Genomic DNA, 15,653 nt, shown 5'->3' with positions numbered 1-15,653 from the left:
TAATCGTGCAAATTCAACCAAAAACATGTAGTTTGAAACTGTCTCACGATAACTTAACTTAAAACTTTTGATTTTAAAACTGACTAGAATAGCTCTACCTTGGTGTAAATGAGCTTGTGCAGGTGAATTTGAGAGGTGTATTTATGTGGTGAGCCCGTGTATAGGAAGTTTTATTGTTAGAGAATATTAAGAGAGTTTAGGTGGCGAGGTTTGTATAAGATTTTTATTGTCCCCTTTATCAGGTTGATCGATTCATCTCCAATCTCCAATAAGCTTCTTACTTTCCCACTAAAGAATAAAACAAATTATTTGTCAACGTAATAGGAAATAATAATTGTCGTATCATTTTTGTAGCCGTTTCTTTTTCTTGTTTTTATTGGACCTTAATTTTTGAAAAATAGTAATGTGTTAATGACATATAAGTTATCTTTTTTTTCTTTTTTCCTTTTGTAAGCAAAATGGTATTGACATATATGTTGGCTCTTTTTGGAATATTTTTGATTTTTTATTGGGAGGGGTGAAACAATTTGTGTCAAAGGTTAATCACACATGAGGCTTGTCTGGGGTTGAAGCTTCTTATCGTGAGGCTTGTCTGTTTTTGAAGCTTCTTATCGTGGGGCTTGTCTTTTTTTGAAGCTTCTTATCGTGGGGCTTGTCTTTTTTTTGAAGCTTCTTATCGTGAGGCTCGTTTGTTTTTCTTGTTTGTTTTTCTCATGAGGCTTGTTTGTTCTTTATTGTTTTCTTCTTTGTTATATCTGGGTGGATTCAATCTAGAACAGCAATTGCTAATGATTAGTTGTCTAGACTTGCAGTATGCTTAGAGAGATGACATTATCTTTGAAATTTACAAAACTAAAAGTGCAAAACTGAGATTATGCTCTAATACGTATATAGTTTCTTTTTCGAAATGTAAAAATCTGTACAAAACGTGGATTAGAAAATTAAAATGACCCAAGGTGGATATGAAAATATTCATCATCCTTACTTTATGTTTCGTCTAAACTTTAAACCACCATTCACTTTGTCATTTCTTTTGTCTTGCTCTAGGTGGGTTTATTATCTGGTTTCAAAGGTGAAACAATTTTTGATTGTGATGCACGCTATCGACACTATCGCCACTATCGAGCGGAGCGAGATAGTGGACCATTACTAGCTGCCACTAGCGACACTATCGCCACTATCTCGCTCCGCTCGATAGTGGAGCATTACTAGCTGTCACTAACGACACTATCTCGCTCTGCTCGATAGTGGAGCATTACTTTCTGCAACTGACACTAACTAGTCTCTAGGTTACAGATAGAGATAACTGAGTAGTCATACACATATAGAGATAACTGAATAGTTATAAACATATAATGCTAACTGAGTAGTCAAGAGCCACCAGTTGAGTCACTTGAGTGCTCATGTGCTTAAAATTTGACTCTTGAAAGCTAATTAACTGGTTAAGTGCGAAAGTGTTAATCAAGTGGTTGAGTGCGAAAGTGTTAATTAAGTGATTTAGTGCTCAAGTGCTTAAAAGCTGGCTCTTGAAAGCTAATTAAGTGGTTAAGTGCAAAAGTGTTAATTAAGTGCTTAAGAGCTAAAGTGCTAATTAAGTGCTTAAGAGCTAAAGTGTTAATTGAGTGGTTAAGTACTCAAGAGCTAATTAAGGCTTGAGTGCTTAAGTACTAATAACATTTTTAGTACTACTCAGTTAGCTTTATCTATAACCTAGAGACTAGTTAATGATGATTGCAGCTAGCAGTGTTCCACTATTGAGCGGAGCGAGATAGTGACGATTGCAGCTAGTAATGGTCCACTATCTCGCTCCGCTCAATAGTGGAGATACCCTTAAGGGGTATTTCACCTTTTAAGCGGCTGAAAAGACACACGGGTTTGATAGTGACGATTACCACACTATCGAGCAGAGCGAGATAATGAAGTCCACACAACGGCTTCTATAGACTACTGATATCCCTTTTCTTAGCAATGCAAAGGAACCAAGATATTAATTTTTTCAAAAATGTACCCAACCTAATAGACATTTTTTTCTTAAAGGATTTTAAACAATAACATCCTACAATAGTTGAAAACAATTGCGATATTTTACTAATACTCCACTATCGAGCAGAGCGAGATAGAGCACTACTTGATATCACTATCGAGCGGAACGAGATAGTGGAGCACTACTAGCTGCAATCGTCACTATCTCGCTCCGCTCAATAGGGGAGCAATGCTAGCTGCAATCATCATTAACTAGTCTCTAGGTTATAGATAAAGCTAACTGAGTAGTACTAAAATTGTGATCAGTACTTAAGCACTCAAGCCTTAATTAACACTTAAGCCTCAATTAGCTCTTGAAGATTTCTTCTAATTACTGCTCAAATCCTACATTACTACTACATTTCTATCAATATGTACCTCTACGACCTCTCCTTACATTCTATATTAATTTAGAGTCTAATTTGAGTATATTGGTAATTGCTACACTATCGAGTAAAGCGAGATAGTGTTTCTCGGGAGTGTTTCTCGGGAGTGTTTCTCGGGAGTGTTTCTCGCTGTGCTTGATAGTGACGATTGCAGCTAGTAGTGCTCGATAGTGTTGCTATCAAGTAGTTCTCCACTATCTTGCTCGATAGTGATATTAAGTAGCGCTCCACTATCTCGCTCGATAGTGATATCAAGTAGTGCTCCACTATCTCGCTCTGCTCGATAGTGATCTCGATAGTGATAGTGATTGTGTTCCTTTTTTCCCTTGGTCACATAGACACACTTTTCTCGCCACAGAAAAACCTGGCTTTTAAATCTTTGCTTGTTACTGGAAATTAAAACAAGGAGATTCTGTTGGAGGATTCTGGCAAGGAGATTGTGTGAACAGATTGAAGAGCCAACCCTTTTTTATATTTTTTTTTGGCGGTTTAATAAACAGAAAAAAAATCAAGGCCTTTTGGTGAGGGTTTTTTTCAAAAAAGAGTTATATGAGAGGCAATTAAAAGCGTGGTATATTTGAGTCTTTGGCAAGTTATATATATCTAGAAAAGGGCAAGATTTTGCACAATATGGCAAGAGAGGGTGAGAAAGCGTACAAGTACGAAAATACGCCACATGAGGGCCAATCAAAAGACATAAAAGCCAGCTTAGCGATCTCCAATAAGGAATTAGGCAGAGGAGAAGAAAAAGAAAAGCAAGAGCCAAAGGAGGTGGAGGTGGAAGAGGAAGAGCCAAATGAGGAAGAGCCAAAGGAGGAGGAGGAGGAAGAGGAAGAGCAAGACTCTTTGTTACGTCTTGCTCAACAAGCACAGCACAGAAAATTAAGCCAACGCGATAACGAAAGTTTAGTCGAGTTCTTTGATCCTGATAATAACCAGGATAATGAGGACTTGTTTATCGAAGAAGAAAATATGCATGATGAGGGTAATGAAGAAGATCACGACGATGGGGAATTGGATTTGTTGGGCGCAGAGCATTTTTTGAGACGGTTGATGAATGATAGAGCTACAGACTCAAATAGCACTATTAACGATTCACAAGAACATTCTCATTTTGAAAATACCGCTACATCGGCACCAAGGCTGGCGCGTGCAAGTAATAATATTGATGCTGCTACTACTACTACTACTACTACCGCCGCCGCCAGCAGCAGCAGCAATGGCGATGATATAGACACTGATACCGACGCAGATCCTCGAGCTGAATTCCTCAGAGCTATTGGTGCATTGTCTGGAAACAATGCATCTTCCGCTAATACCGCTGGCCCTATGCCTTCAAGCTTCATCGCAGTCATGCAACGATTAATGGGCGATGGCGCTGTGTTTGGAGGCAACACTTCTGAACACAATGAAATTGAAACATTGATCAACAATTTAGAACAGCGAGAAGATACATACATTGTACTAGAGTCGTTGAATCAGCTTTCAGAGAGATTACTAATGATGAATGGTCTTACTGCGGAAAGGCTAATACCAGCAAACAAGCTCGCAAAGTGTCTAGTCAATATAATGGAAGACCCTAGGTTGGAAGAAGAATTGGAGCTACACCTCGTTGCATGCCGCTGTCTTTATAACTTTTTGGAAGTTAACCAGGATTTCATCCATGATGCATTAAATAATAATGCTATTCCTGCATTGTGTAATAAGTTGTTGGAAATCAAATACATTGATTTGACAGAACAAGCATTACAAACCCTTGAGATGATTTCAAGGGACCCAATTTCACATAATAGCATAATTTCAAACAATGGCTTGATTGCATGTTTACAGTATTTGGATTTTTTAACCGTTCATGCTCAAAGGAAATGTTTGAGTATTGTTTCTAATTCTTGCTCAAATATTGTAATTGCAAACTTTCCCAAAGTGAAAGAAGCTTTTAATAGTATAACGGACGTTGTTAGAAGTCATGATGATCAAAATGTAGTGGAAAATGCCTGGATAACTATATCGAGAATAATTATTTGCTTTAAAAATAAGCCCGAGTATTTAAATGAGTTGTTCCTGGGACAAGAATTATTGTTGAAGGAACTCACGAGTGTAGTTCTTGTTAGCTGCAATAAATCACTGAATACGAGTGCAGAATCTAACAAAATAGCCCTTTCTTATGGCTCATGCTTGAGTTTGATAAAGGCTTTGATAATTCTTGTTAGTGTTAGTGTGGAGGTATCAAAGATTCTATTAAGTGATTGCGATATTGGTCTGATAATCGTTAAATCACTAAACAAGTTTGAAAAGAAAAAAGTTGAACTGAGAGAGGAGGAGAAAAAGGAGGAGGAGAAGGAACCCCAAAATTGTGTTTCTGTTGAAGCCCTTATGGCAGCACCAAAGGAAATGATATCGCAATTTTTGACTTTAATTGGATATATTCTCCCTATTCATTACGAACCTTCGGAAGCACTTTTTCTAAAACCAAATTGCGAAGAGTCTGAAGAGAGGAAAGTCATCAATCAGAATAGAAGAGAAATGTGCTTAAATGTCATTCCTCAGGAGTATATGAGATTTGTTAGTGAAGTTTGGCCATTAATTATCTTGAGTTTTCAAAGTACTATGGATTTTGAAGTTAGAAGAAAAGGGTTTATTGATTTGTACAGAATATGCAACTCTCTTTCAGGAAACGATTTAGTTTCTGTTGATAAAATGGATATGATTGCAGGATTGTTAGCATCTGTGGTTAATCAGTATAAATCAGTTGTATTGGCTGAAATGAAAACGAGGAAAGTTCCTAAAATGGATAATGATGTGGATATGATGTCCGGGGAAGATGAAGAAGAAGAAGAAGAAGAAGAAGAAGAAGAAGAAGGAGAAGGAGAAGGAGAAGGAGAAGTGGAAGGTAATGAGGACACGCTCCCTACTTTCGAAGAATGTGTTGACAACGAGAATAGTGATGAGGAAATGGACGAACAAAGCGAGAGCAATGAGCAAGATGAAAGTGATGAACACGAGGATCAGGATGAAAGCGATGAGAATGAAGATGAAGATGAAGATGAAGATGAAGATGAAGATGACGAGTTTTATGACGAAGAAGAAGAAGAAGGAGAGGAAATTGAAAGTGTGAACTTGACATCGGTGCGAAGTGTTTCTGACGATATTCGCAAACTTAATGCCACGCTACTGATTTGTAGTGCTTTGGAAATCATGAGGGTTTTATGCATCAAAGCGCCATCTATCTGTGTGCCTCGGTTTGAGAAAGAAGGACTAATGAATGATGTTGGATCAGTTTTGTCCGATTTTAAACCTTGGAAGAATGTGGTTTATCCAACAGCACCAAGGAGTACTATGATTGGGTCCTTTGGGAACAAATTCATTGACATGGAGTTTTCTAAAGAATACGAATACAGTTTGTTTGTAAATAGGATGTACCCAAGAATAGAAAAAGCTGCAGTTGGCATCATGAAGACATACAAGGACATCAAAATGTTGGAAACTGGTGACTCATCCGAACACATTCAAATTTTACAAGAGCTCAAACTGATATTATCTGATTCCAAAGCGCACAAAAGTTTTGGTTATGAAGAGTGGCTGCAAATATGGAGCAAACTTCAGTTTGCTCTAAATGGGGCTTCAAATAATTCGGACATTTCGAGCTTCGAATTGATATCATCAGGCCTTATTGATCTGTTGACTAATTTGTTTACCTTGGGCGATTCCGAGTATTTGTTTGACACTAACATTTGCTACAAAACTTTTATTCAAACATTTTTTTCAAATGGTTGTCAAGATGCAAAATGTTTAGTTCGCAAATTACTTGAAGCATTGACAAGAGCCGAGTCGTTTGATCTTGTATCTGTGGGGAACATGAATGGTCACTCATCATTGTACTCTCGAGAGCAAAATCAAGCATCTGTGATGGCAAATCAAATCAAATTGAAATTGAAACCCGAGGGTGATATGGGTGATCTCAAGATCCCTAGTAACGTGCAAAATATGGTTTTGTCAGTGCATGCAATAGCAACTTTCAAGTCCGTTCTTGCGTTTTTGAAACAGAGATTTAGATATATGGAAGAAATTAGTAACATAGTCAAAAGGGATAATAATAGCAACAATAGTAACAATAACAGTAATAATAATAACACTTTTGAAGATGGTACAGGTACTGCTGACAAAAAGACAGATTATAGTTTGGAATTTTTGATTGATGGAGAAGTGATCCCCATTGAGACTACGATATACGGTGCCATTCATAGAGCTATTCAGGAGAGTTCTGATCCGAACCGTCAGCACGAATCGAACAAAATCTGGTCAAATATCCACACAATAACGTTTAGAAAAGTTAGTGCTGAAGTTAACCACGAGGGTATGTTTAACAATTACAATTTCAACTTTGATGAGCATGAACTTGATTCATATGATAAAACAACCATAAGCATTCTTGAATTGTTAAATGCATTATTCAAGATGAACGCACACGTAAGTAGCAACGGATGGCCAGGGATTCCGGCCAAAGACTTTACGAATTGGAAATTGACTGTTAAGTTGAACAGACAATTGGAGGAGCCTTTGGTTATTGCTAGTGGTACTTTACCTGGATGGAGTATACACTTGGTGAAGCAGTTTCCCTTTATATTTCCATTGGAAACCAGGATATTTTTTCTCCAGTGCACTTCCTTTGGATATTCACGTTTAATCCATCAATGGCAATTGCGAACTAATCACAGCATTGAAGAAAATGGGAATGGCGGGAACCATAATAATGCCTCTGGACTACATAGTCAGCGACAGCAATTGGGCAGACCAACTAGGCATAAGGTGAGAATATCCAGAAAGATGATGCTACAAAGTGCAGTCAAAGTTTTGGGACTTTATGGCTCAACGCCTGGAATACTTGAGATTGAATATTTTGACGAGGTTGGTTCTGGCTTGGGACCCACTTTAGAGTTTTACTCTACTGTTTCAAGGGAGTTTGCGCGTAGGAAGTTGAAGTTGTGGAGAGATTACAATTTGAGCATTAGTGAGGACGAAAAGGAGGATGAAGAGAAGGAGGCGGAGAAGGATGATTTCATTAGAAATAATAACGGGTTGTTTCCTGCTCCCATGGATAAGCAGCAGCTTCTGAGCGAGAATGGGAAAAAGATACTATACTTTTTTTCATCATTGGGTAAATTTATTGCAAGAGCCTTATTAGACTCAAGGATTATTGACTTTAACTTTAATCTTGTATTTTTGAAGCTAGTACAGCTTTTGAACCACCGAAATCCTCAAGCACATATCAATCACAAATTGGTGAAAAAAATTGCATCAATAACGAATTTACGGTTGGTTGACCCTGAGTTAGTCAAGTCTCTTGTTCATCTTGGTAAATACTTGAATGCGTTTGAAACGGTTCCCTTTAGTGAGAGAGATCTTGTTGAAATTGATGGAGTTTGTCTTAAAGATTTGGAATTGTACTTTGTTTTGCCTGGTTATCCAAAATACGAGTTGATACCTAATGGAAATGAAGTTTTGATTGATGCTTCAAATTTGGAGCTGTACATAAGCAAAGTGCTTGAAGCAACCTTGTTTACTGGTGTTATTGCCCAAACAAAAGCATTTATGGAAGGTTTTTCAAAAGTGTTTCCTATTAATTCACTTGTGATTTTTTCGGCCAATGAATTGATTGAACTATTTGGCAATTGCGAAGAAGATTGGTCTTATGACGCATTGTCCTCAGCCATTGTGGCTAATCATGGATATACCAAAGAATCTGAGGGGATCAAATCTTTGATAAATATATTGATCAATTTTGATAAAGATGAAAAGAGACAATTTTTACAGTTTTTAACAGGACTGCCTAAATTACCCATTGGTGGATTTAAGGCATTAAAGCCAGAGTTGACTGTTGTTCGAAAGCGTCCGGAGGATGGATTGAAGGATGATGACTACTTGCCCAGTGTAATGACGTGTGCTAATTATTTGAAACTCCCAAACTATTCCAGCAAAGAGATTATGAAGACAAAGTTGTTACAAGCAATCAAAGATGGAGCAGGAGCATTCCTATTGTCATGAGCCAAAAAGGTTACTCTCTACTCTTTACATACTTTGCTCCCTAGTGTTGCATCTATACAAATATATATTTTGTAGCTGTATCTTGTGTGCCATCTCTTTTTACCTTGTTTCTTTCCCCCTTAAGAAAAAGCGCTCTCATTTTTATTCTTGTACGGATAAAGTGGTTGAAAGAAAAAGAAGAGGAAAAAGGTCAAGGTAAAGTCATATTGAGACTAGGGTTTATTCTTGTTTATCAGTAGTGGGACACCCTTTACATTGAGAGAATGTCAGTTAAATTACAAGACTTGGTCAACTCTTTAATTCAAAGTGCCCCATCAACCGAGCTAAGCAAAGTTGTTGAAAACTTGCGTGTCATTTCCAATGCTTCGAAATCTACCCTTGAAGATGCCATAACTCAGTATATTAATGGTCATCCAATTGCTATATCGAGCTACATAATTAGCAAATACAATAAGGATCCTGTATCTTCCAAGTACATTGATTTTGTAAGAGGTCAAAAATTCAATTTTGATGTTGTAGCAAACGATATTATTGATGTTGAATCTTACGATGATGGAGCTTCAATTGATAAAAAACTTGCCAGCAAACTAGGCCAATACGGTACCGATTGTTACCAGGACTTTTCATTTACTATCATTCCCGAATCTCAAGACGACGCTATGCGGATCATTATCATTGGCCAGAAACAAAATCAGAGCAATTTCTACACCGGGGTATGGAAGAGTGAATATTATGTGAAAGACAGCCAGATTACGGGTGAAATTGCATTGGATATACACTATTTCGAAGATGGGAATGTTAGATTAAAATACAGCAATGACGACATATCCGGAACTGTGACTGATGAGAGTTCAATTGTTAACTTTATCAATAAACAAGAGACTAAAATTGAAACAAAATTAGTAGATCAGTTTCAAATGTTGAACCAGCAGTCCTTCAAAAAGTTGAGAAGATTGTTGCCTATTACCAGGTCCAAGATCAACTGGGGTAACGCCATTGGGAATTATAGATTGGGTTCTGATGTCGTTAAAAAGTAGGAAATAATGATATAGAAAATTAAAAACAACAATTGTAAAACAAGTGCTCCACTATCGAGCGAAGCGAGATAGTGACTAGATAGTGACTAGATAGTGGCTCGATAGTGACTAGATAGTGACTAGATAGTGGCTCGATAGTGACTAGATAGTGACTAGATAGTGGCTCGATAGTGACTAGATAGTGACTAGATAGTGGCTCGATAGTGACTAGATAGTGACTAGATAGTGACTAGATAGTGGCTCGATAGTGGCTCTATATAAATTTAAGTATATTTATAAGTGCTTCACTATCTCGATTCGCTCAATAGTGGTGTTACTTTTTTGAAGCAACTAGTACTGGTAGTGTTAGTTGCTTTATATTTTAGTCAATTTCAAAGGTATCCTTGTAATGAAAACAATGCATCCTTCCTCTTTTCTTCTTATCAGAATAGTTTAAACAACATCCAAATGAGGAAAAATCCCAATAAAATTATCCCCACAATTCTCATCAAGCTACTATTTCGGTTCATTACCATGGCCAAGTTCCCCAGAGTTCTCTTTACCAGTTGCATTAAGTTTGAAAAATTGTCATTTAACTGATCTAATAGCCCATTTTCTTGTTGAACATAGTCATGAATATCGTTATTTACAGTATTGCGAAATTGATTCAATGTTTGAGCTAGTTGCTCAAACTTTTGATTGTTTTGCTCCTCTCGATGACCGTATAGATCACTCATTCTTCTCTTTCAAGGCTATACTTTTTGGGAATATATGACAACAGGGAAGGTTCAAGCTATCTATCCATTAATACATATATATATATATATATATATAGATATGATTTTTTTTTCACCAAATAGATCTAGTGCGGTTCAAGGTTAGAGTGTGATTTGTAGGTTTGTTTATTACAAAAGAAAAGAAAAGGAACAGAGGCAAGGTTTTAAGATCTAGAGTTACCAAACCCGACGCTGGCGTTGTTTTGTTGTTGCAAGTCTTGTTGGTATTGTTGTATTTGTACTGGTTGCTGAGAATACTGGGCTGAATAATGTAAAGGGTTCATGGGCGCTTGCTGCGAAGGATGGTATGGGGAAGATTGGCTACTCTGTGCTGGTGGAATACCTTGGCGAGTATAGTACTGTTGCTTTTCGGTTTGCAAAGGTGAATGTACTTGATTTGATGGTCTTTGCGATGGTGAATATACTTGATCTGATGGTCTTTGCAAAGGTGAATGTACTTGATCTGATGGTCTTTGCAAAGGTGAATGGATTGATTGTTGCGAAAAAGAACCTTGTCTCGTATTCAGAGAAGAATTCTCTAAATGAGTGAATTGTGGTATAGTCAGTGATGTAGCAGGGTATGGAAGTCGCAGATACAGTTGTCCACTGGCATGAAGTTTTGATCTGTTGGAAATCAGCTGGTCCAACAATTCATTGTAAGATTTGACTTCATTCGTCAACTGATGATTCAAGACAGATAGTTCCTCCTTGCGCACACTATATTTATCGATAAGATTGCTCAACTGGATTCTCAATGAGAAGACGTCGTTGTACAACTCTGTCACTTCGTCTTCGTTCACTTGCATCTGGTTATTTGTAGATAACAATGCCAACAATTTATCAATCTTCCTTTGTTCAACATTCAATATTCTATTTTCCAATTTGTTTTCTTCGGCAAGTTCTTTCAAAGACTTGTTAACAATGGGTGTAACATAATTTAGTGGGAAAATACCAACTTTACCGTTTGGAAGAGAACCTCTCCACCAATCGCGATACACGGATTCGATAACTGTAATCACATCGCCTTTCCTAAAGGACAACTCATCTTGCTCGTATGAGATTAAATCGTAAAGTGCTCTAACTTTAGAAACGGTTGCAACTGTTTCGGGCACTTCCGAGTCTGAGGTTGAGGCATGAGACTGCAGTTGCAGTTGCAGTTGCAGTTTGTGCAGTTTGTGCAGTTTGTGCAGTTTGTGCTGCTGCTGTTGGGGATTAGTCTCAGGTAACGGTTTATTATTCAAGTACTGCTTTTTCAACTGCTGTTCATTCTCATACTCTTGCAAAGATAATTTCAAAACTCTCTGCAATTCTTCGTCTTCTGTATTCTTCTCCTGCTGAGTTCTCTCTTGTTTTGCAGGTTTACTTGGTCCCTGTTGGGCCTTTACGAGTTTTGGAAATTCAAGTTTGATTTGGTGATAAGCATCGGCCATTGGTTTTAAGGAAGGGTCATTTTTGAAGCTCTTACTTAATTGCTCGATAACTTCAACAATTCTGTACTTTACCGTGATATGTAGCTTTTTATCCAGCAATTTTTTTATCAAACAATCTTGCAAAAATGATTTCGAGGCAATTTCCTGTTTCATGCGTGATCCACAGTTTTCTGCGGTTGCTACAAGCAAGGATAAAGACCTCAATATTATGTTTGCATCTTTTGTAGATAGTATTTTAGTTTTGATAAGATTGATTGTTCTTGTTGTTTCTGCTTCTGGGTCAGACGAAATTTTATCGCAAACATCGAGTATATACTGCCAGTTATCTGCTGTAAGTGTAGGGTCAGTTGCCTTGTTTATCAAAACATCTAAAGCGGCCATTTATACCTATACTGTGAAATAGTTTTCAAGTTTGTAGGCCCCTTCTTGATAGTCACCCCCAAAGTAAAGAGTGCTTTTACTTTTTAGTGAGTGAGTGGAGTGAGGGGGGTTATATGCAGGGCACGTAATTTCCTATTTATGGAACTGGCTGCGAAAGACCAAGCCAATCACAAGGAAGAGTCATTAGAGCATGGAGTGGAGGGAGAGAATGAGGATAAAATTGTTTTTATTTTGATGTGTTGATGGTGTTGAAAGGGGGTTAAAAAGGGGGGAGGGGGGATTTATATATAGTAGAATTATCAATGGATTATATTGATTGTTTATCTGTTATAAGGGATAAAATTGAGATAATATTTGGAAATATTGCTAAAGGTACAGGTGTGGAGGTGTAACATCTAAGGCTATAGAGAAAACCTGTAACATTTGGAGAATTGTAGGGAAAACCTATAACATTTGGAGAATTGTAGGGAAAACCTGTAACAATTGTGGAATTGTAGAGATAAAACCTTCAATAGTTGTGGAATTGTAGAGCTGTGAGCCGCAGTAGTTGTGAAATAATAGAGCTGTGACCAGTGATAGTTGTGAAATTGTAAAGCTGTGAAATTGTAAAGCTGTGACCTGTAATAGTTGTGGCATTGTAAAACCTTTGATAGTTGTAGCTGTGACCTGCAATAGTAAAATTGTAGAGTTGTGACCTGTAATAGTTGTGACTTGTGATAGTGGTGGAATAGAGCTAAAACCTATTATAATTGTAGCCTGTAGAGTTGTAGCGTGTAGAGTTGTAGCGTGTAGAGCTGTAGCGTGTAGAGCTGTAGTGTTGAGATTTAAGCTGTATGGGCTATAACCAGTAAGGAGTTTGGATTGTAGTGGAGCACACCAGAGCGGGATAGTGGACCATACTAGCTGCCACCGACATTATCGTCATTATCGGCAGCTCGTCAGTGCTCCACTTTCTCGCTCTGCTTGATAGTAGTCTACTAAAACCTCTTCCTCCTCCTCCTCTCCTCCTCTCCTCCTCTCCTCTTCCTCCTCCTCCTCTCCTTTTCTCCTCCCCTTTTCTCCTTCTCCTCTCCTCTCCTCCTCCACCATAATAACCTATCCAACATATACAAACGCTACCATTTCAAAGATCAAATCAAAATAGCATAGTTATAGCGGAATAAATAGTTTCAGATTCTTTTCATTTAACCTGTATTTTTAAGTCTTGAGCAACTTTATATAAAACTCTAACCGAATAACAATTTTCAGTAGTTTCCACTTGTAATAAACTTTATTCATGTCTCTACTGGTCTTTACTTGGGTCTCTCCTAGTCTCCATTTATATCTCCATTTATGTCTCTACTTAATGTCTCCATACTATTCACTATAATATTTTTCCGCACATGGTAGCAAAATTTCACCCATTGCAAAATCAAAAGCCTACACTACAAAAAAAGATCAACTTTATTACCTAATCAAATTCAGATTATTACTCTTACATTACACATTTATTACCTAATCAAATTCAGATTATTTACGGATATATTGCCTAATCAAACTTAGATCATCACTCTTACATAACATATTTATTACCTAATCAAACCTAGATTATTACTCTTACATTACAAATTTATTTGATCTACTGCTACTGAATATAATGTATATACATTATTAATAAACAAAATATACTATACATCTCATTGTTATAAATACCATACCTATCACTCACTTTGTTCTTCACTTTGTATCTTTTTCTTCTCCCCATTTCATTTCCCCATCTTGTTCCTATTCTCTTCCCCTCCCTATTCACTTATTTCATTTCAGTTTCCTTTCACATTGCTTGGTTACATCGTCTCCTTTTTTTTTTTTTTTTATTTTTTTATTTTTATTTTTATTTTTATTTTTATTTTTTTTTTTTTCTCTCTTCTCGAGCTTCACCAAGAAGTGAAATTACATTGAAAAGTAACTTGAAGGCTTTTTAAAAAATCTATTCGTTATAGCTCATAGCCTAATAGCTCAATAGCTCACGGCTCACGGCTTATAGCTTATATTTTGTAGTTTTTATTTACCGTATTTCTAAGAAATTTTTATACCATGAGTTCAAAAACTACTGGTGCTTCATTGGGTGGTGGTGGTGATGAGAATAGTCTATCATCATCATCATCATTACATCCAGCCCACCATAGACGTCATCGTGCTTCATCCTCTGTGGGTGAGATCAACATTGGTGACACTTCGGCCTCGTTGTCTACCATGCCTACCACCAAATCTTCCAGAAGAAAGTCATTTGCAAGAATGGTCCAATTAAGAAGCGAAACAAAGTCAGATTTCGCAATCGCTGAAAAATTGGTGGTTGGGTTTAGAGAGTTGACATATAGACAAACTTGGATTTGGCCGTTTATCCTTTTAATACTATCAGTCTTGGTATTCTTTCTTTCAAATCTGTCGGGAAAAATTCATCAATTTTTGAGATCAATGATGATACCTTCATACCATATTGAAGGTACAGATCAATATGGTAAAGGCGAAAACGACTTTAAATTTGTTGCTTATTATGCTGTATTTTTCACTTTCTTGAGAGAATTTATGATGTGCATGATATTGAAACCTATTAGTATATACTTGGGTATCAAAAATGAGGGCAAACAAAAGAGATTTATGGAACAAACTTATGCCATGTTTTACTACGGTATAAGTGGGCCTTTTGGTTTATGGATCATGTCAAGAACACCAATGTGGTTTTTCGAAACAACACCATTCTATCTTGAGTACCCTCACAAGACTCATGATATCTTTTTTAAAATATTTTACCTTGGACAAGCTGCATTTTGGGTACAACAATCAGTAGTCTTGATTTTACAATTGGAAAAACCAAGAAAAGATTTCAAAGAGTTAGTTTTGCACCATATAATCACCATTGCCTTGATTTGGTGTTCTTATAGATTCCATTTCACTTGGATTGGTATTGAAGTATTCATAACCATGGATGTGTCCGATTTCTTTTTGGCAATATCGAAAACTTTAAATTACTTGGACTCAAAACTAACAGGACCATTTTTTGTGCTTTTCATTGGTGTATGGGTATACTTGAGACATTACATCAATTTAAAAATCTTGTGGTCTGTTTTAACTGAATTTAGAACCGTTGGAGAATGGGAATTAAACTGGGAAACACAGCAATACAAATGTTACATTTCGCAACCAATTACTTTTTTCTTGATCTTTGCATTACAGCTAGTCAACACTTATTGGTTAGTGTTGATATTGAGGATCTTGTTCAGGTACATCTTTGCAGGAGAACAAAAGGATGAAAGGAGCGATGACGAAGAGGAAGGGGAAGAAGGAGAAGAAGAAGAAGAAGAAGAAGAAGAAGAAGGAGAAGAAGACGACGAGGAAGAAGATAAAAAAGTGGAATCAAAATACAAAAACGAAGAGGGTAGCAAAAACTAGCAAGTCAAAGTACTTTAACTAGCACTTACACTTTAACCAACTTATACATATTGGCTAATTTTATACACATATGATATCTATTGATCCTATATAGTTTTAATATAATAGCATGTAATCTCTCATGATTCTAATGATTTTTATCCACCATGTGAATCGATTAATTGATCTTTC

General features: G+C 36.9%; 4 protein-coding genes across 4 annotated transcripts; 3 read left to right on the top strand and 1 right to left on the bottom strand. All coding sequences in view use genetic code 12, as the record gives it.

Annotated features, from left to right (window-relative positions):
• Window positions 1–3,038: 3,038 nt before the first annotated feature.
• On the top strand, window positions 3,039–8,450 carry KGF56_003185 (putative ubiquitin-protein ligase; the record flags this gene model as incomplete). Its single annotated transcript, XM_049324493.1, has 1 exon — window positions 3,039–8,450. The coding sequence occupies one exon, from the start codon at window positions 3,039–3,041 to the stop codon at window positions 8,448–8,450; it is 5,412 nt and encodes a 1,803-aa protein (XP_049179771.1).
• Window positions 8,451–8,713: 263 nt separating this feature from the next.
• KGF56_003184 (uncharacterized protein) lies at window positions 8,714–9,487 on the top strand (the record flags this gene model as incomplete). The annotated part of the gene is made up of 1 exon (XM_049324492.1): window positions 8,714–9,487. One exon carries the CDS (start codon window positions 8,714–8,716, stop codon window positions 9,485–9,487), a length of 774 nt encoding a protein of 257 aa, XP_049179770.1.
• A 919-nt stretch (window positions 9,488–10,406) lies between these two features.
• HSE1 (ESCRT-0 subunit protein) lies at window positions 10,407–12,053 on the bottom strand (the record flags this gene model as incomplete). Its single annotated transcript, XM_049324490.1, has 1 exon — window positions 10,407–12,053. One exon carries the CDS (start codon window positions 12,051–12,053, stop codon window positions 10,407–10,409), a length of 1,647 nt encoding a protein of 548 aa, XP_049179769.1.
• A 2,073-nt stretch (window positions 12,054–14,126) lies between these two features.
• On the top strand, window positions 14,127–15,482 carry LAG1 (sphingosine N-acyltransferase; the record flags this gene model as incomplete). The annotated part of the gene is made up of 1 exon (XM_049324489.1): window positions 14,127–15,482. One exon carries the CDS (start codon window positions 14,127–14,129, stop codon window positions 15,480–15,482), a length of 1,356 nt encoding a protein of 451 aa, XP_049179768.1.
• Window positions 15,483–15,653: the final 171 nt, after the last annotated feature.

This window comes from Candida oxycetoniae, assembly GCF_023343755.2.
Source record: "Candida oxycetoniae strain CBS 10844 chromosome Unknown scaffold28, whole genome shotgun sequence".
Classification (NCBI taxonomy): domain Eukaryota; kingdom Fungi; phylum Ascomycota; class Pichiomycetes; order Serinales; family Debaryomycetaceae; genus Lodderomyces; species Lodderomyces oxycetoniae.
Note: the sequence above shows the minus strand (reverse complement) of the source record. Positions and strands in the feature narration are given on the sequence as shown.